General features: G+C 37.9%; 2 protein-coding genes across 2 annotated transcripts in view; one reads left to right on the top strand and one right to left on the bottom strand.

Moving 5' to 3' along the window:
* LOC117157820 (caspase drICE) overlaps positions 1-21,367 on the top strand; it is a 35,820-nt gene extending 14,453 nt beyond the window's left edge. The window contains exons 3-5 of the mRNA XM_033336096.2: positions 5,697-5,872; positions 12,350-12,473; positions 20,090-21,367. Of these exons, the coding sequence (XP_033191987.1) occupies positions 5,697-5,872; positions 12,350-12,473; positions 20,090-20,361 (572 nt within the window). The 3' untranslated portion in view covers positions 20,362-21,367. The remainder of the gene's footprint in view (positions 1-5,696; positions 5,873-12,349; positions 12,474-20,089) is intronic.
* The window catches only part of LOC117157818 (alkaline phosphatase), a 244,471-nt gene that overhangs the window by 102,456 nt on the left and 119,438 nt on the right, over positions 1-22,577 (bottom strand). The gene's annotated exons all lie outside the window — the stretch shown is intronic.

Below are 22,577 nucleotides of genomic sequence, written 5' to 3'. Positions count from 1 at the left end.
TCCTTTACGTATTGCAATGAAATCAGTTTACGCTTTCTTTTTGTTATAATATTCGTACTCTATGTATCCTTTTAAATTTTAATTCCATTTTATTCACTTTATTGAAGACTCTTCTATACAAACATATGCAATTTCATATGTTTTAGTTTGGATTAAATTTTTAGCTGAAAGAATCAATAGTACGGCTGTTCCGTGTTTTTCACCTGCTTTATGTTTAAGAAGTTCGCGAAATTGGTCTTCTGTTACTTTGTAAATTTCAACTGTTTGATTCTACGCGCTTTCTCTTTAAACACGTTGGAAACCAGCACTTGCATTTCACTAAACTTTTTAACTTCCATATAGTCTACTAAATAGTATATCTATATGTACCTGAATTCCCTAACTGTTCAAATTCACGATTAGATGAACTCGCTATACCATTCCACGAAGCTTTCCCATCCTTTGATTCTCTGACTCTCAAACTCGATCGAATTCCTTTGCACATTCCATTGTTTGATTCCAATGTCTGACTTTACTTAAACTCAAATGTGTTGGTATTTTGATTCGAGTGTGATTTCGAAATTCATTTCTAAAATCCACCAAGTATCCGTTTGATCCTCGTTTGAAATACTCATTCGAGATATTCGTTCGTAGAAAGTACTGCGAATTCATACATTCGCAAGCTGCAAGAAATTTATCAAACTCAACACTCGACCATTTTACTCGGCACAACGTTATATATACCATAAAAAATGTTTCGTATCGTCCTCTTCTTTTTAACGTATCACTTTACAACGAAACGTGGAAATACATATGTATCGTTCTCAAGCGAAACAACGAGTAAAACAACGTAATAATTCCGCGCCAAGAGAGCCTCGTTTCCCATTTGATCGAGTTGATAACGAAAAATAGCAAACAGCACGCGAACGGAAAGCGTACACGAAACGAGCTATTAATGATCCTCGTTGGTGGCAATATAATTACAGGAATTTCACAGGAACCATGTAACCCCCATCACGTTTGAACGTTTATCGAAACGGACAGCGAGAAATTACGTAAACTGTGCACGTGGAAAAACGTGACCGGCACCGGCCGGATAATTATTTGCATTCCTTTTCCTATAACTGACGCTCCTCTTCGGCATGGTGTGCTCCTGTCACCCTATATCCCGTTCTCTGTCTGAAGAGTGGCTCGTTTGCTCGTACCAAGAACCCTGTTTCAGCGATTGCCTTTAACGTCAAGCTTGCTGAAATGTATGCGTGGCGAAATGTAATGTGGCGAATGGCCACAGCTATACCGGTTGTCTCAAAGAGACACGTTCAAATATCGTATTAGCTCCCGAATTGAGAAATTCCGTGGCTTGTTTAATATTTCTCCTTTCACCGATATCCGTCAATTGTATTTTTAGTGCGATAAACACACATACACACTTTTCAAATTATCGAAATTTTTTTTTATGCATCCGATTTGTGCGATAGCTTTCTATAAAATATCAATCATTTTAATACACATTTCGTATTTCGACAAAGCAATATGTAAATTACTTTACGTATATTTGCACAACTTCTTGGTTTTTAATAGACGAAGAACACGTTTCGATGCCGGTGAGACCAAGTATACGTTCCTATTCCGTTCCATTGGACACGTATCGATCATAAGCCATTCCTACAAATCACGCAACGCCCTCTATAAATAAGCCCGCATGCACATACATATCCGTTCACGCCTCCAACAGAGTACTAGATTTGCATTCGCCGAGAAAGCATCAACTGACACCGGTAATAAACTTCTGAATTTGTAGCATAGTAGGGCGTATTGATCAGTGGAAAGGGCATACCGGTTTCCTCCTAGCGGAAGTGGATGTTGCTAGCGGATATTGTTAGTAAGAGAGCTCTGGTATCGGGTTATTAGATGCGGTAGGGAGGAACAGTCTCGCGTTTACCCTCGCTGCGAACCAATTACCTCGAAGCACATCCTATTTCGTACGTTTGCGCATCCTTTTGTCTACTCAAGATCGTTCTAGTTGGTTTCCTCGTGGAATACTTTGACGAGCGACCGCGTCCGATTCCATAATTAATTCGGACTGAACTAATTCGTTCGAATTAATTAACGTGTCCGGATGGATCGTGACGGAGCAAGCGACGAAGTAACGAGCAAACTTCGGTTACAATGACGCGTATAATCGTCGAAAGCAAGTTCTTTCGAACGCGAACGGTTCACCGGCTGCTACGTCCTCTGCGCTTATACACGGGCCGGAGGATCGTACCGAAGCAAATAGCGCGTGAAATCGCCCCGCTGCTGTTCGAGAATGAATTATACGGAGATTTTTCTCCGCCTCCCCGCGCTAATTCTTCTCCGCTCCCGGCGCTTATTTGTTTAACCTGGCAGGCAGCCGAGAAAATTGCTAACTTCGCGAGCCATTTCGTAATGGAATTATTTTGTTCTTGTTTTCGGTACGCTCAGCCGCTTTTCAAAAATATGATATATCGGAAATCTGAGACTTCGAACTCGTCAATTCGAGCGTTTGGAAATTTGAATGAAAATTTGAGAATTGAATAACGTGAAGGTTTAAAAACTTGAAAATTCGTTTAAGAAGATATAAAACGTGTAAGGATAGAATTAAACATTTTCCTCAAAGACTACGTTCTTACTAAATCTAAACACACGAGAAATGTATGTAAGAATGTAATACTGTAAAGAGTTAATACGTACGACAATATCGCTTGACGCCTATGGTATTTCACAATTTCCCACGGCAAACATTTTGGCGCTGCAAGTAGCGGTAAATTGTATACAGGAAACGAGTGGAGGACGTGTTTATACGTTTGTCCTCAGTTCGCGAAGTACCTTTTCCAACGGTAGCATTCCAAACAACTGTACCGAGGAAAGGGAACAGTATTGTGCGAAAGAACGTTTCAACTTCTCTGGAACTTTTCTTGCTTGCCCGTAGTCCTGATGGACATTGCTAAAACGTGTCAGCTGCATCTTTTAGTCGTTTCAAGCCTGTTTTCCAGACACAAACGAATTATCATACACGAAGACCATGATGAAAATTAGTTTTCTAACCGCATCACGCGAAAGAAGGAGAAAAGGCGGTAATTTCACACACTTTGGTCTCTATAACGATGAAAAATTACAGAAAGTGATAAGAGAAATATAACGTGTGATTAGCTATTAAAGTAATTAACGGATAAAATTCGAATGGGATGCAAATATTTTTGGATAATATTTTTTAGACGTATTTAAAGTAGATAGTAGTAAAACGTGGCACGATTGCATTTTCGTCTTTTCTTCCCGTTATATTTTAATCCCGTATTATCTAAAATTCATTTCACCCATCTCTTTCTAAATCTCGGCTAAAAAGTTAATTACCTGAATAGTTTTGCAGGCTTTTATGTGTATTTCAGAGTCACGTTATCACGCGGTACATACTAGCAAAATTAAAAAGTAGGTTTCGCGTGCGAGAGTTGCGAGGAATATTCATGGAGGTGAATATACAAGTACGGTATTTATAATCCTTATAAATAAGTTTTGCAGGCAGAACAAAAGTTTGCATAGATACAATTTGACTGCGGATGTTTACATATTTAGAAGAAAATAGGCGCAAAACTGTGCAGGCCATGAAATATAAAATGAAAAGATATACAGGGTGGTTGGTAACTGGTGGTACAAGCGGAAAGGGGGTGATTCTACGCGAAAAAAGTCGAAAATATAGAATAAAAATTTTTTTTTATATTTTTTTTTATTTTTAATTTTTCCATCAAGACAACGATCTACAGTGAGATCCGTTATAACGTACCGCACGCGTACCGAACGAAAATTCAAAGTCGATTTTCTCGAAAACAAAACCTTAAACGAAAAATTTTTATTCTATATTTTCGACTTCTTTTTTCGCGTAGAATCACCCCCTTTCCGCTTGTACCACCAGTTACCAACCACCCTGTATATTACAATTCGAAACAAAGTACTTACTCGTAAATATTTAGTGAGTGAGCCATGTGACGTTAATAATTGATCTCGTTAGATATAATTAATTTAATTGTTAAGTGATTTAATTATTATCTAATAGTATCGGTATTTTACGTTCCTACGAGAGTAGAAGAATTCAAATTGGTTCGAGTACATCGGATTTAAGTAGATTACTTGATTCTAAGATGATTTACGGATTTAATAATAATAGAATACATCGATAGTAAAATTTTAGTGAAAGCACAATAAGACAGTAGATATTAAAAATAATACGTAATAAAATTAATACGTATAAGAAGGTATATTTCTGCAATATTGTAGAATCTTGCAACGAATCACACGTAACATTCATTGCATCGCTATATAAAGAGCTAAAAAGTTCGCAAAGAGTCGATAAAGATAATTCACAAAGAGGAGAGCAGTATTGCTCGGGAAGAAAAATGAAATCCGCTTAGTTTTACTCGATGATTCGGACTAATTGTTACATCGTTAAACAGAATGAAACGTTTGTACGCCATAGAATTGAAAATGTAAAGAGAAAAAGAATCGGCCCGTTAAATAGTTAAACTGTTTAAGTTACCAGTTCGTATCTTCGTAAATTTCATATCCGAAATGGCTATTGATTACAAAAAACAAGCAAAAATGTAATTCTTGTAACACATGGTTCTGAGAAAATCGGATTATAAAGATCGCACATATTTTACTTGAAATCAAGGAAGAAGAAATACCAATCTGAAATAATTAAGAAAAACGTAAAGGAAGAAATGACTCGAAAATAGCTTGAGTTAAATTGCTTTGAAATTCAAAGAGCAAATCGAAAGGTTTGGAAAGTTCGTTTGGTGAACGATTCGATGAACGCGTTCGAATTGTTTGCAAAAGTGATTTTCAAGTCTGACGGTGTTTGCTATGGTAACACAACAGTCAAATCGGAAAGGGTGAGAGGTTAAACGAACAATACGTGTCGTCGTTAACCTCTTGATTTGCTTGCGTATGACCCATCACGGTAAACAGCTCGGTCATTGCTATTGTGGACCACACTGAATTAATTAATCCTTTTATTAAATCTAGTGCGGAAACTCGCGCACCGCTCGAATCTATAACGCGACGCATACTTGTTCCGTGCGGTTTCCAAATTTAACACGAGGACTTTTATTTCTGTAGTTTCAATTATAGGTACCATATCACGGTCCGTAGTAATATTATTAATTGATGTACTTGAACAAGATAATTTCAAACGATACGAATAAGCCAGTAGAATAGTTTAAGTCAACATTTACGATTGTGAAAATAACTAACTGTAATGGAGAAGTAGAATTTTGTTCTATTAGAGGAGACAATTTATACTGAATCCCAAAATGAAAAGTCTTGCACGTTATCGACTATGCTGATTTGAATCGATGAAAAACGAACAAGCTTAAGCCTTGAACAACATCCGACAACCACGGTTACCTTAATACCTCGAACGTCTCCAAGTTCCAAACACCTGTAGAGCTTACTTGCCCGCTATGTCTATGACAGTAATCGTCAGCGAATCTGATACACGTATCGCGATAGTATCAAGACGTAGGATAATCTAAATCCACAGAAATAGTAAGCTTCCCAAAGACTACGTGATTTTCAACAGTGAACATCGAAATGTCGCATTGAGCTTCGCTTTCCCAATATTGTTCCCTGTATCAGCTACTCTGGCAAACAGTCCGAGGCCGTTATCACAGGCACCACCGAATTAATTAATCCTTTCATTAAAGCTGCTGCGGAAGACCACACGGATGCCGACTGTCTGGTCGTAGCTGCTATGTCGCACGGAGAATCGGGTGTCCTGTATGCAGCCGACAATGTGTATCCAGTGGAAATGCTTTGGAGCCCTTTCCTTGGCCATCGATGCCCCAGCTTAGCAGGCAAACCGAAATTATTTTTCATTCAGGTCAGTTGTCTTTTATCAATTGTAGCTTTCAACGTGATCGTCTGTTGTCGTTAATGAGCTTTAGATCGAATATCTATTAATATCGATGTACTATATTGGTGATCTTTTATCCGTTTTGCATAAGCTGACACACGTGCAAAACAATGATACGTTACAGTTCTATAATGATACACGATTATTTGATTAAGCGTTTAGAACGTAGTATCGGCATTCTGTCAATGACAAATATTCAATTTAAACCTTGCTAATGAACGTGCTTCGCTTATTGCTAATAGATATCCTGAACCGCACACGATTCAATATTTATCCGTGGAAACTATTTGCCGTTTGCGAGAAGTCCCATGACGGGCATGAAATTTAGGCCTTAACAAATATCCAGTCGCTGGGTAATCGATATTTAAATTATACGCACCACGTCGTAAAATAGATGTTATCATAGAAGAAAATTCAACAACAGTCCATACTGAATTTATTAGCCGTTAAAAAAATACTACTAAGTAAATTGTAGAAATTGTAATAACACACACACACACGCGCGCATATATATATATGAATGTTTGCAATATCCGAGTAATTGAATAACTTCTTATAAAAAATATCAATTTTTCGCGTTTCGACGTTCGTTTGAGATTCACGGAGATATAATATTTACAGAAGGTAAATACGATAGATGGTAGCAAAAGCAACGAGAAACCTGTATTTATGGTTTGCATGTATACCTAACTAAATTCTTCCCATGAATGTTTCGGTTCTTCAACTCTCATGATACTTCGTTCATTAGGGCTTTTTGCAGCAGCGGTGCCGAGTAATTTTGCTAGCAATTGAAGCGGCTGCGCAACTAATAGCACATACGACGGTAGCTTTATAAATAAAAAGGACGTGCACGATTCTCGTGTGTATACAAATCTGAATGCCTGCAATGCGATCGCGGAATTATTAAAAAATTATTTGATCTTCAAAACGGAAACGGGAAAAGCTCGAGCTATAAAGCGACGACGAGGCAATAGGATAACGCAAATATTTCACACGACGATAACGTAAATCTTGATTTCGTTCGCGATGTAATCCAGGTTGGCTCTCTTTCCATTTATCTGCTTCGGGATGATCTTTTGAGGATTTGCAACGCGAAGCGCATTACGGTGGAAACGTTGTGTCTCCTAGCTCTTTCATGGTTCCGCAAAACACTTATATGTACATGGTGCCTCTTTTAACTGGAAACTGCGAAACACATATCTCGGAAAAACGTGAACATGTCAAAGAAGTATAATATATCGTATGTAATATATATTAGAATATATAGCTTCTCGTGTGTGGAGCAGCGAGGAAGGTTTCAAAGTCGCGTAAATTTCTTTTAAACGGAATACCATATTTCCTATTCATGATACAATAACGTTTGTAAAGACAAATCCAGCGAGACGCAATAATAAATTATTCCGTTTTATGGGAGATCGTAAAATTTTTTGAATCTTCCAAGTACTTTTAAACAATAACTTTTAACAGTCTTTTTTTTATTTCTCCATCCTGTTGTTTGCAAATCTCCTTTCAAAGGTACACGATAATTATCCATGGCCACGTACAAGAAACGATTCTATTCTTTCTTGAATAGTTATACATTTTTGATAAACACTATGCTCGAGACCATTGAAAATCAGCAACAGCGAAGCATTATATTTTTGTAAGGACATTGTTTGGCCATTGTTTGAAACGTTTTATCATTTCCAGTCGAAGCAAACAGCTTATATATCCCACAAGATAATGGAACTCTGTCGAAAGAATCGCATAATGCGCTGAATAATTATTACTACTTCCATGCAAAAGGGACAAAGCGATAACCGCGAAGAAAGAAGTTTGTTTATTCAGGAGAAAATTGTGCTTCCATTTCGTTATTGTTTTACGATCTTCGCCATTCTTCCGTCCTTTCTTTTTGCGATAAGTGTTCATACGGTCGTCGAAACTACTTCCTTTGCGCTTTCCGTTTAACTGAAATCCATACATTCAAATCGTTTTCATCTGTTGGAGACCACGGCTACAAAATCATGTTTTGTGCGATATAATGAAACTTGGAAAACAAGCTGTTTGGGCATAAATCAATTTGTTGCAACGTAACGTTTTGTTGTGTTTCCGGTACAGTGTGCTACCCACAATTAGATTTGCGAAAACGCTCATTCGTGTTAACAGTGTTCCAATCGGTTATTGGAAATGCCGAGCCATTTTTGTACCAACCACGGAATTTACAGAATAAACTGGTAATATGGAGAAACACTCGACGACCGGCTTCTATAAACAGTACGGCCAGCGACGTATATTTCGCGGGCAAATTAAAATCGCAAAACAAATTTGACGCGATGAACTCGTTGACGATGTGTGGAATTATAAATATTGCTCGTCTGAGTTCATGCGAGAGCAATTAATAGAAACAGCGGGAATGAAAAAGACATTAATACGTCATCGTTGAAATGGATACTGTGTTTTAATCAGAGAAGTTAGTTTTTCTGTAGGAATTTTGTTTCTTTAGATCGACACGTATACGCGAGTCTTTTGATAAGGTTTTCGATAAGCGATACGAGATACCTCATTAGTTATCGAATTTATAACAAAATACAAAAGGATTGGCCAGAATTTTACATTCTTTCGATCAGCGTCGTAAAAACTATAATGCCCCGTATAGAAAAAGGTGAAAACGGTCGATCTTCTGAAATGCACCCATTTACGAAGAAAGCACGTACGTTATATGATGAAACTTTTGTATAGAACAATTTTTCAAGCAGTGCATAATTTAGGAGGTATTCCGGTGCACAAGTTACGTACTTGTTACAAGTGATGGATCGCAATGGGGTGTTTGAAAATATTTCATAGTCACAATAAAAATAAGAAATCTAATGGTGGAGCAGCTGACGGTTCAAAAATATCCAAAATCCCGCAAACGCCATTAACGTAAAACACTGAAAATTTACGCTTCCTGATTCCTGAAATAAATTAACACACATTTTCCCCACCGTTGAATTTTCCATTGCTCGAATTTAATCCTTTCCTGGTTTCCATCGTTATTTGAAGCAACGTAACCGCCAGGAAATTCGAAGTCAGATTCGAGAACACGCGTTCATTAACTTCTACTTTTTACATTTTTCTACCTTTTGCTCGGAGAGAAACTTTCTCGTTACAAGAAATTAATCCCGGCCACAAAGAGTTAAGAGTTCGACGATAGGGGACACGTAAGGATTGAGGGAACAAGCTCGTTCTCGCTAGCGGGAAGAGGCACTAACGCTTGGGTTTTCCGGTTCTTCGCGACAAGTGGAGAGGCGGCGCGCGCGCTAACGGAAGTGGAAAAGACGACATAGTTAATTATCCGTACGACGTTTCAAAGGAACATGAAAGAGTTTTATAGTTGACGAGGTTACTTCACAACTCGTTTAACGAGCTCTTGAATACGTACCACGTTGTGGACGTACCACGCATGACATTAAGTCGCGGAAACTCGTGTGCAGACGTGATTACGTTTGGAATAAATGTGTAAGAACAAAGAGGAGGATCGACGTGAATTCGGTGGAGCAAAGAACCGTGCAGAATAAACGAAAAGTTTGAAAACCGAAGCTGTGACAACTACCCAGTCGCTACGCTCTTTTATTTTGTTGTTTGTACCTTCCTCCTCTGTTCTTTCGTAATTTCTTTCGAAACGTAACAATAACACCGCTGTAATTTTCAAGTATTTTGAAGTTGCAAGCAGTGATTCCTAAATATGACCAATATCGTATGAAAATTCCAAAAAACATTTGCATGAAATTTGAATTTATTTAAAAATAATAGCTTAGAGAAGTATTTTTCACGTTCACGAATATCTCTGCGATACAAATTAAAATTCATCTGGACCATCCAAACTGAATTTTTTCTCATCAGAGAAAATAACTATATATATATATGAATTAAATAGAGAATATTAAACATAAAACTACCTCACGATTTATGAATGTTCAAAATTAACTTATTCTGTTATTCCAACTCCTATTCATCTTTGCACCAGCATATTCAAACGCAGCTAGTTTGTGGCGTTTTAAAGGTATATGTGCGGACATTACTTTTTGTCTTGCAATGTTCGAATTACATTTAAGGGCACACTGAACGGTCCAACCAGAAAAGTTGAGATCGTATTCCTTCGCAATTTCTGCATAACTTCTTAATGTATCGTTGGTAACTTTAACAATTTATCTTTCAATATGAGAAGGTAACTTCTGTTTAAGCCCACCATTCTTATTTTTCCCATTCCTAGTAGGATCGCGTAAAAAATTTAATACAACTTTATGAGATCGTTCGAACTTACGTGCGATTTCACGAATTCCTAATTTTTGTTCTTTATATGCTAAGCTTGCACCATAGTCTTTTTAGAACGTTGTGCTCATTAAACTCTTCACAAAAGAAACGCTTGAAATAAGTACAAAGTGTAGAAGCCCTGACTGTTCTGCTCTGATGATAAAACAGTTTCCGGTTATATCTTGACATATGCATAGACCATTTCAATGATTTTCACTTGAAATCTATTATTAGATATATATTAAATTAGATTGGATATTACATATATTTTCGCATCGTGCAATTAATTTCTTCGCATTATTTTCTGAAAGTTCGACAATGCCAGAAACATCAGTAGTGCTATGCATATATTAGGTTGTCCGAAAAGTTTCTTTTCTTTCATAAGTGAAATAATAGATGCATAACATTTTTTATTTTATATTATTTTACAGATTCATGTATGATCCATTTTCTAGTAATAGAATAAAATGGATCAAACGTAATTCAATAAAATAGTATAGAACAAAAAATGTTGTGCATCTATTATTTCACTTATGAAACGAAAGAAACTTTACGGACAACCTAATAGTTAAGATGTATATAAATATACGCAAATATAAATATACATGGTGACATTCGAAACAGGTTACGCGTTTCGATTAAAGCTTCATTTGAGAAAACCATATCTCAGACGGAGAAACCTAATATTTATGAGTCTTTCGCGCGACGTGTTCTGCGATATCACAGATAGCGCATTTATTTAAGGTCCTGTTTCGTAATAATTCAGCGTGCGTTTTAATCCGGCGTTGCTCGTGCTAGAGCCGCATAAATCAAACGGGCGGGGCACGTTTTATCGACTAACGACCGCGGAAAATCTGTAAATTTTACCGCTTTGTTCGCGCGTCTCGTCCCGTAAAACGTTCTGAGATCGTTATTTGTATCACGTCGAATTCGTGTACAGTCGACCGCTGTCACATATCGTCCAGCTTCGCAATATTTGTCATCCTGAGAGCGATCCGCGCGAATCTTGTGACAGAAATTCGCATGATAATGTTGTCCCTTTCGCGCATAGAACATTGCATAGAAGACATGCCCATGATGCATAGAAGAAACAACGACGCGCTCGTGACGCATATTTCCTCTTCCGAGAGAACGCCAATTGAAAAATTGAGAAGTGAGAACAAATAAATGAAGAAAGAAGAAGAGATAATATAAATTTACAGAACCAGTGGGTGAACAGGTTTCGCAGAGAGTACTGATTGTTAAGGAGAATTGGTTTTGGGGGATATTATTTTGGGATGATTAGTAGAATGATGTACTTGTGGTGTAGGGATTTGTAATCATTGTATTCAACAAAGCTGGGGAAGATTTTTACATAATGGGATGCGTAATAAAGCAGTTATAACTTTTGATTGATTTAAATTCTTTCCCGTGCTTGCCATATCGTTTAGTTATACAGCTGAAAGATCTGTACAGCTTGAAGATTCATTTACCCCTTAATTCGAAGAAAATTATTTTCGTAAAATTCTGTTGAGTTAGATGAAAAATGTATACGGCGCAGTAACGTAAAGATCAAAAGGGCAACTTTACTTTACTTCACTTTACTTTAATTTATCTTACCGTGTAAAGTAGTTCTATTAAATTTAACGATTAGTCGATTAAATCTTATGTATACATGCCACATATTGTCGGAAGTCACAAATTTCTATAAAAAGTCACGCCTCGACATTGTAGCAACTGGCTAACGTCCGTCGTAAATTTGGAAAGAGCATTTATGACATCCGGTTGCCAATTCCGCTTTATGGCGAGCGAGCGCAGAACCTGCACGCCAATTGTGCTATTTCCGCAGTTAAGTAAAACGTGATTTATAGCGGAATAGCTAGTAACCAGTTCGACTGGAAGATCTGTAACGAGGTTCTTTTCTATACCAAGTGCTATAGGCATATTAAGCCGAACTTTTTTATCGATTGCCTTTATATCAACTTCTATCGATAAACCCTAACAAATACCAACAACAATATCAATCACGAACGTAACGCAATTCAAAACGCCGACTATCATTAACAGATTCCTTTTGTTCAACTTCAGATATTAGCATTTTGAAGGAAAATATCGTGTTTCGTTTAAACGAGCGCACAAAAAGAAACGTCGTGAGTTACTCGGTCACTCACGTATGCGTCTTCTTTTTCACAGTCTTGCCGTGGAACGAAGCTGGACAATGGGGTGGAAATTATTCATGAGACGGATTCCACGCCCGGTACTACCTACAGCCTCCCTGCCTATGCGGATATTATGGTCGCGTACTCCACTTATGATGGTATGATGCATGTATTCTACATTTTTTACCTATACTTTCGACATACCTACACGTACACACGCATAGGTATGCATACGTATACAATGATTGACGAACGCATTGCGTGGATGTTCTGTTGGCGAGTGCGTGAACGAACTCCTTATTTCACGAGCCGACACGTACAACAATGCTCGAGCCAGGTACGTGCTCGACGAGGGCAAAGTACGTCCCTGTTCTCGGTAGCACGAGAGAGATTGTCTTCTCGAATTCGCGTTTCAATGGATGTTTGGCTCCTCAATGTGCGCGACAACGTGCGTGTGCTTCTGTTCACGCTCCTGTACGCTCTTGTCGGGTCTTCATTTGCAAGTCAATAGCCGGAAAGAATAGAAGGAGTATAAATTTCTATGCTGGCTTTCCTTGTCATGTTCGCGGATGTTTGTACGCAATGTGGCGAGTCGATGCAAACGTATTACATGATTTAGCACGGATGAAACGTACCTTACGAACTTTATAATTAAAAGCATGTAAATTTCGTGGATTTTTAGGAACATCAGATGTACAAATTTAGGTGGTTAGTCGCACCTGGTTTAATCAAATATGAATAAGCAGCCAATGTGATCAGGTCTGTCAGAGCGATATCCCATTAAATCGACCATACATGCAGCAAACCGGAAACGGTATATGAGTATAGATCCGTAAAATAATCCTTACAAACAAGAAAATGATTGGTCAGTTCACGGTAAGAAAGGCAAAAAGAACAAAATTCTCCTAACTTCAATAACGTTTTACAACTCTTTACGAGTAACTTATCGTGACAAAATATGTAGGTTGGTTATACTTATTTCGCAGAAACATTCTTATGAGAACAATTTGAATGAAATTAAGTTATAAATGATTATCTTTTAAATTAACTCGGTAAAGATAGTTTAAACGAAGACGAAGAACAAATGAACAATAAAGGTGATGTCAAAAAATTCTTTATTCCAAAGAATTTCTTTGAGCAACTCGTGCAAATGCTATTAAAGAGGTCTCTCAGAAGGGACTACAATATTGTGTCAACTTTGCATAAGAGATATTACTTTCCTCATTCATTTATTACCTTTCCCATGCAATAATACGAACTTATGGGGAAGCCTTTATACAGTTAAAAGGAAACTTGACATAACGAGATAAATTTAACTTTATATGGAAAAATGATCGATTAAGTCTTTTACTAAAATATCGTGCACGATCTACAGAATAGACGTCGATTTTGAGAAAAAAGGCAAACTGGACTTTCGTTCAAACGCTCAGAGCGTTCAAGCTGTAACGCGAAGCGACACTCGTGGCAATCTCTAAATTGCCGCAGAATCTGAAATCAATGCGCAAAGGCATTAGCAATAATTTCGGATATCTTCGTCTCGCGGCCGAATACACGTAACCGGTAATATCAGTTTATCCGATTTAGCTTATGTAGATTTAAACGATAGGTCGTAGCAGCGCGTGGGTGACCTACAATCGTAGGCAGCCAGTCATTTGGAATATTAAGCTTAGAGAACAGCGATTTATCGACGTTCTGAATAGCTCAATTGGTTAGGGCAATCGTCTGACAAACGAAAGATCCGGCTTTGAAAACTGATCTATAAAATCAATCAAATGATACTTCGGGACAGTGGAAGTCGGTTTGAACATTTTCTACGATGTAATTGTTCGCCCGAATGTGACGATTCGTAAGTGAAAACTTCTATCATTCGTAATCCTCATTTTCTCTGAACAGAAATGCGTGTTATAGATGAAGTATAAAATTAATTTACCACCAGATGCCGTACACATATTTCTGTCCATACGTTAATTCAAGTATTCCCTTATCTGTATGCTATTACGAGACGCGAATTTTATCCGAAATCTTGCACACCGTTAACAAATTGAATAATACCTAATCATTCGACAAATGGACACGCAACCGCAGTTGCTAATACCTCGTGGATATTTGGCAACAAAGAACAAAAGGAATATTTCACGCCGCTGTCCGGACCAATGTTCTTCGTTCGTGCTAATTTATCGGGGAAAACGTAATAAGCACCCGAACTCAAATTGCATGCACGAATTATTACGTTAATCGCGTGTAACCTGCTTTGAGCTGGTTACACATAAATACGTACAAGCGCGATATTTCGTCGCTACAAAGCGTCTTTGTTTGCCGTTTACCCACCAGGATGTCGCATAAATAATTTTCATTTATGCTTCGTCCTTCTTTAATCCGCTTACTTTCTACGGCACATTTTCAAGCAAACGAAGAAGGAAGATTTAAAAATGCTGGTTTTCGTTGACGACGAGTCGAGACCGTTGCCAAGCCCGGCTTGACCTTTCTTGACCTACCACCAGGTGGATTTTTCCCATCAGTGAAAATGTCCATCCGTAGAACAATTACCTAACTGGTCTCTGCTAAATATTACTAAAGTAATACAATGGTCGCTGGCGTTTTCATTTGTGATCCAACGAACGCATAGTTCAGCCACGGTGAAACCTACCCAGACTATATCATCGCTCGAGTACAATACACAAGCTGAAATATTTCCTCCGCGGGTGAAATTACGAAAAATTATTTTGAAAGGAAGAAGTAGTACAGAATGAACTTCATAATTAACAGAGTTATGCTTTGTATTGAGAAGAATACGATGACCTACGTTTAATGAAATTAATTAAATCGACACAATGGTACAGAATTAATATAGTAGTATAAGAAAGGAAGTGGTTAAATTTCCCAATTTTTAATGAAAAATATCGAAAGCAGACGCTCTTCTCGCACATATCTCTTCTTAAAAGTAATGGAATATCCTTTTGAGAGAATCAGGATATTGAAGCGCTTCTCCTCAAAGTAAGATTCCAAAGAATCCTAAAATACCGAAACAAAGACGACGAAATTGCTTCACTATTTCTAACAATAGCTACGAGTATACTAAAGCTTAACGTCGCTATTATAGTCGCAAATACATTAAATAAATACTCAACCTCTTATGCGGTGGAATAACCAACCGCTCGACTTAAGCGACGCATTTGAAATGGTTCGATCGGCAGAACGTTTTCGTTCAAAAGACCGAATCGTAAGGGACCTTTAATTAATGGTCGAAAAAAGCGAGCGAATAGCGGTGGATAACTAGGTGCGGAGAACATAATTTAATTAAACCGGAAAATTTGTTGCGTGGAATTTAATTGAAAGCTCGACGTTCGACAATGTCGGCTAATTATCGCTATGGGAGTGTGTAATTGAATAGGCGGTGCGATTAAAATTTTGTCCCCAGGCGAAAGTCGGGAACTTTACGTCACGATGTTCCGTTATAGTTCAGACAGTTTCTTCGATAAAGAAGGAGAGAGGCAACGATCCATAACAGAAGCGATATTGTCGCGATTGTTCGTGGACGGCAGCGATACGACAGATTTATTGTTCCGACCAGGCTGGCGCAGATATCATTGACTCGCGTCACCGGCCGAACATCGATCTCCTCGACCGCGTCATCGAATTGACAGAGTAAAATATTGAGTTGCGCGTCATTTTGGATCGTTAACCGCGGTTGATTTGCGTCACGTGTTAAATAAACGGATCCTATTGACGGGAAAACGGACAACGATATGGTCAAAATTAGTTACAAAGCATTGTGTAGTACAACCTTCTACAGTCGCGTGGACAACAGATCGAAAATTAGTGTATTTGGTCTTTGTACGTTAAACACGTTCAACGTTTGATCATCGCAACGTTAATTATGTCCTAGCGTTTCTACCTTTAAAATCAGGCTTTATGGATTTATCGCATATTTTTGGAAAGTAGAATGTTCCATGCTGATAAAAAATTCTTCCGAGCAAATAATTCAAAAATGTACCAAAGAGATCTATATTCATCGATTCGATATGCACGTCAAACCGTCCTATAAAATATTCGTGAAAATAATACACGGCACTGGGAATATCGCACGAGTTAAAACAACGTCTCTTAATAATAATAATCTCAATCCCTGCATAGGAACCCATTTATATGTATACGGGTACTAAATACGCATGTTCTCGAGCTGCAAACAGGATAACGGCCAATCAGATTGTTAACAAAATTATTTGATAACATTCTCATGGTTTCTGGTGACAAAGAACCGTGATTGTTCCGTGTATATTGAATGAGGTGAAAACGCGTGGCCACATAGCACGGAGCAACGAGCGGCTCGTTGTTGGCGTATAACATTTTCCAGCTTTGTATGTATTTTACGCCGGTGTCAGCACGTTCGCGTGGAAATGTTCTCGCACAGAAGCGTCCAGCTGCTTTTGAAATAGCTCGGTGCGTGGTAAATCATTGTTATATATATTCCGACGACAACAGGAATCGTTACAGATTTCGTTGCGGGACAAGTAGAGCTACACGAACGGCGTTACGCGTTTATTCGTGAATCGACCGGCACCGATATCGGCCGCAATATCAAATAATAAATGGTGACTCCACCGTGCTTCATAATTACATCGTTACAACCGATCGTATTCCATGTAATATAAGTCCGGTTCAATAGTACAGGGAATATCGTATCCATGAGAGTGGTTGGATCTCGGATTCGTACAATCGTGACTGAAGCACGATCGGACATTGCGAAATTAAATTCACATTTACTGAAACGAAACAATTATCAGTGAAATATCTTTTTCGATGACGTCACGTTGAAAATCTGCCAATTGATACGTAGTTATAAAAGAATTACCAAGATTTCCATATTAACGGTGCAATGAGATCCTTTTCAAATATAATTGCTTTAAGAACTTCTACGATCGAAGTAGCGAAGCGAAAGCTTCCTAAAAAAATAACACGTCCAACGAAACCAATTATGCAGTCATTTAATTGTACTATACTGATAAAATTCGATAAATATACGATTTCGTGGAGATTGTATGCTTCAAAATTTTCGATACGTTGCGCAAAGCGTTCTTGAAATAGGTGACTGAATTATATAGAGGTGTATCGCACATTTTTAAGCCAATATTTATTTTTTATTTTAAGCAAGATTTTATTAAATGAATATTTCATAAATACGACTGGCAACTGCAGAAGTACGATCCTCGTTTTCATCAAACTAAAACTGTATTGTCACCTGTAAAAGTCAAACTTTTTGACATTTTTTCCAATAGTATGAAAAACAACAAGCGAGTTCTTCGGACATTCTTTTAGAATTCTTTAGAAAAACGAAACAAACATCCTTTGCAAGCATTATAAACCTTATCGTCAATTAGAGGTACATTCTGTTAAAAATTTATTTTTTATCTTTTTATTCAGAACAATGATTTATTTCATCGTTTCAGACTATTTTAAACCATTTTTATTTTAACCTATCTGATATATCTCGAACGCTATGCAATATATGGAGAGGCATGCACGTTCACTCGCTTATCGGATTTTTGCAAGCCTTCGTTTATTTTATCGTGATTTGCGTGATGGTCAGACCGTGTACACATACCTAACAGCTGCGTTAAGAGAATATTCGTTTCGTTCCTCGTCTATCGTGATCGATATCGAGGAAGAAAGTGGCTGCCAGAGAGGCAGGATGCTCGAACGAAAAGTACCACGAATAGCGATGAGACGATTCGTCGTGGTGACGAAAAAACTTCGAGAAGGACTGCTGCTTTTAAAGAACGCTCTCCACTTCAGCTCATCGCGTGAACTTTTTCTTTTCTTCTCTCGTCGAATGGTAAAGAGACACGACTGGACCTGCAGCTGCGATTCTTCCGTGTCTCGAGAAGGATCGTTTTAAGAAATTGATTTGTCTGCAAGTGATTTATTGCCGATTTATTAGCGATTAGCGATTTAGAAGCGATACGCTCTAATGGTATTGGATTTATCGCAGATTATCTTCGCTGAAATCGATTTCTACGGCCGAACTGATCGTTCGAAAGTTAGGCTTACGGTCGCCGAAGTATCTAAGGGGTTGTTGTTTCGAATACTGCGAAAAAAAGATACGTGAAAGTTAAACTTCTATCCTTTTCGTCATATTTCACGTAGAATCTGTAATACACTCCACTAACAAAATCGTTTTATTTCTTCTCTTTATGCATTTACATCGTTTACCATTTCAACTCTCCAGACATGGCGAGCATCGAATAACACGTTGCTCGTGAAAAGATCTGCTTTAAAGCGTCGGTGGCTCCTATCCTCGATGCGACTGTCACTTAAACAATATGGTAACAATGTACGGCAAGCGTAAGTTCTAGAGTACATCAGTTATACATTGAAACGCGAATGGCTAGTGTCTCGGCACGTTCATAACGAAAATGTTTCTTGCGAACGATGACGATTATGGAACGCGACAATGGTACCAGTACTCGTCTTCTCCGCGTTGCATTAGCGTTCTGATGGTAACGCCTTCCTTCCCTTTGTCTCTGCCGCTTCCGCCTATTGTTAGACCGCAATTATTTTCCTGCTGCTGCGACTCGAGCCCCCGCGGAAAATATATTTTCATCTAACGCTCGATCCATCATAAGCTGCAAGATGAAACTTTCGCGTGCCTCTAACGTTTTCAGTCTTCGTTCATCATAATTGACGCTGCCGCCGTAATGGCTTCCGTGTACGTTCCAAGTGAACGCAATGGAAGAATTTAATAGGACGGAGGCGTTGCGGTGGAAATCTTTTTTTTCCAAATTTTTTGGTAGAATATTTCTTCTAAGAGATCGTTTGCTAGAGCTTGTATACGAAAAAGGATGCTATCCACCGGGTTAGTTGGAAGAAACTGCTTTCTGACGTTACTTGTTCGTGAATCTTTATAAAGATTTTATAAACATAAACTTCGACAATGCAAATAACATTATATATGATATAAGATGAAACATCATTATCTTTAGCCGTTTAAATGCTCTACGTTGCACGATGCTATATAACTGTCATATATTATCAGCCTCGTATTCGACCATTTAAATAGCTGCATACATTTGCGACACTCCATATATTCCTTTCTGCTACTAACGATAATTCGCTCTCGTTCCGATGCTACTACTATCTTCTTAGCAAGTCGTGAACGCGCAAGAAATCGAAAAAGCCATGAACGAAACTCCTGGATTAAACAGTTCTAAACGAGTTTGTAGGAGCAGCAGTCGGTTACTTGGTCCTCCCTCTTATTTTTGTTGCCTGATTGCGTTTATAAAGATGCCGTATTCTTAGGTGATGGACGGTCCTTGATGAGGTCATTAGTTGGTTTCATAAACAACGTCCGCGTAACCGGTGGCTAAAGATCGGCCTTAATGGTTGGTCGGTTTAGCAGAAGTAATTCGAAAGACTATAGTCAATTCGCGAAGGTATACAACAACACCGAATCCTACATTCCGCATAAATGCTCTCCTCGAGCAAACCTAATAGTATACTCGAATTGAAACGCTATTTCTTGCAAGTCACTTCTTCAACCCACAGCGTCTCTTTACGGAGAGATAGCTCTGATGGAAACGTTACACTTATGACAAACTCTATGATTTTGCTGGAAACGCGCAAAGCGATCGTTCCTACTTGCATCTGCCTATAACATGCACATATGTACAATATACGTACAGAGAGAGAGAGAGAGAGAGAGAGAGAGAGAAAAGCGAAACGAGTTAGAGCGAGTTTCTCATCAGAAAAAGAAAAGAGTTTCTTTTATGAATTTCAGGTTTTTACTCGTGGCGAAATCCGGAAAATGGTTCCTGGTTCATACAGGCTCTCTGTCAAGAGCTGAATAAAAACTGGAAAACCCATGATCTATTAAGGATGATGACTGCCGTAGTCCGACGTGTTTCGATCGAGTATCAATCGTTCAACCCGGAGAAGGAATCGTTCCACCAGAAGAAGCAGGTACCATCCCTCATTTCCATGTTGACGCGGTTGCTGTTCTTCGACAATGTACCACTCGAATACCAAGCGAAGGATAAAAGCGGAAAATAGCAATTCGGCTATTGAGCGATTCAGTTGAAGAGAGGCGTAAATTCACAGATTTATATGTTTATGCATGCACACGTATGTAAAGAACCGTGTGTAGAGTATTTTGTAGATATTTTACTCGATTCTCGGTTGCTGGACGTTAAGCGGATTAAACTTCCCGTAGCTATTTCCTTAGTACGTCGAATTTTTATGAAAAGATCGTGGCGGAAAGTTGGCGTGATTGAGCAACGAACCGCGTGAAAATGTAAATTCAATCTCGCGAGGGAATATCGAGGGTATAATTTTAATTAGCGCCGGCCGTAGATTTTCGTTGTACAAGTTTAAAGAAGACCTCGGTCCTTAGACCGATATATAAGGGGCGGATAACGAAGTGCGCGCATTACTTCATTTGCAGCTGTTCACGGAGTTTAATGAATGCAGTAAATAACTCGCTTTCTGAGATACGACCCGTAGAAATTCGTTCCGTTTTTAAACAAATTAAAAGTCACTTTACGGTCGGCGTTTAAACAAGCGCGTTTTACGTCGCGAACGAATGCGTGGCGATATATTTTTATTATTTTACCGCGTGTACTCGTTCTTCGGTGTTTTATGCCGACGTGCGTTTTGTCGTAAACAACCATTTGCGCTATATAAAGATGAACACCTCTACGAGGATGTTGACGATAAAAATTAAATTCCTTTATGAGCGTGAGGAAGCGTAGGCAAACATTTCCGGGGCACGTACGTTCCAAAATTTAACGCGAAAACGTCTTTATTTTTCTATTAATTTCTTGCCATCATCGTTCAGCCGAGCATAATCTACATATGAATTACGAAGAATACCGATGCATTGTGATTTGTAAATGTAATTAAAATTTGTACGCAATCCGTTTAATATCTTACGGTTAGTTACTGCTTTCGATAAATTACGTAAAAGTACAAATAATGATCATATATAATTAAAATATGTATGTTTTTGTAATTGATAATAAATTACCTCTGTCACAATGATGTAACAGAATTGACGAGAGTGAAGTTTTATTTCACTGAATTCTAAGGACTTTCCAGATGTGTATCGATGTAATTGAAAGCTACACTTTTTGAAATGTAATTACATTACCATATCATTGCCTTGTATTAAGAAGAAAGTTTTCATTCGTCTCGTAATAGAGGGAACGTCGGCCAACGACTTTAAACAGATTTAATGGAACTACTGAAAAGTTTTGTAATATTAATCCGAGCATACGTTAGAAGATACTCGGGGAAAAAAGTATAATTGGATCGTACGAACGGTTGAGAAACATGGAAGAGACGTAAGAAAACAGGCGGAAACAGCAGTTTATTGTCAGACGTGTTTTGCAAGCAGCGTGACAAGATCTACCGTCTGTCCGTGGCTTTTGCTATATGAATTACGCCGAGGATACTTTCAGACAAACATTACTTGAGTTAATTAAAATTTTTAAAACGTAATTTTGAAATAAATGTACTGTAAAAATAATATAAATTTTACGCATCGTAAAATCTTTTTGGAAATATAAGAAATTTGTTTCATTGAACCACAAAAAGAAAAAAGAACTACCATATTCTATGAAGTATAATAAACAGTTATACTAAGTCGTTAATAAATCTTGGAGAAACATTTCGTGTTGGAATCAATATTCCCGATATCGACGCAGTACCAATATATATTATTATATTAATATCGACGTCAGCGCATGTTCAAAGTAAAGTGAGATATTACACGTACTGTACCAATCGACAACCATATCATCCGTTATCAAGTAAATATCGATTGCTGCACTGGTTACTGTAAATCAGATGGTGGCAGTTCAATTTTCTTAAATTGCACGATTTGGATATAATTTCCATGTAGAGCCCTATATTAATATGTTATCAGATTAAATTACAATTAACGCCACTTGTTTCCTATATATCTTATTTCTATCGTAGTCGTTAAGCCAACACTGTAATTAGTACTGTAATTACCAACGTAATTATTATATCACAACTTTGACGTAATTTGCATAAAGCCATAGAGTATCGATTACTACATTATTAACAACCAGATAGCAAACTGTTATAGCATATAAAATCGAGAATCTAGCAGAATATCTTTAATTAGACGAAATGACAGAGTAAAACAGTTGAAAAATCCTTATCACCTTTGTCCCACTCGTGTTTGTTTGTTTTTCTTCCTTTACTTCTTTTCTTTTTTCGTTTGCTCTCGCAATCTTTTAAAA

This window comes from Bombus vancouverensis, chromosome 10 (genome assembly GCF_051014615.1).
Source record: "Bombus vancouverensis nearcticus chromosome 10, iyBomVanc1_principal, whole genome shotgun sequence".
NCBI lineage: Eukaryota > Metazoa > Arthropoda > Insecta > Hymenoptera > Apidae > Bombus > Bombus vancouverensis.
This window is presented reverse-complemented; position numbering and strand designations above follow the sequence as displayed.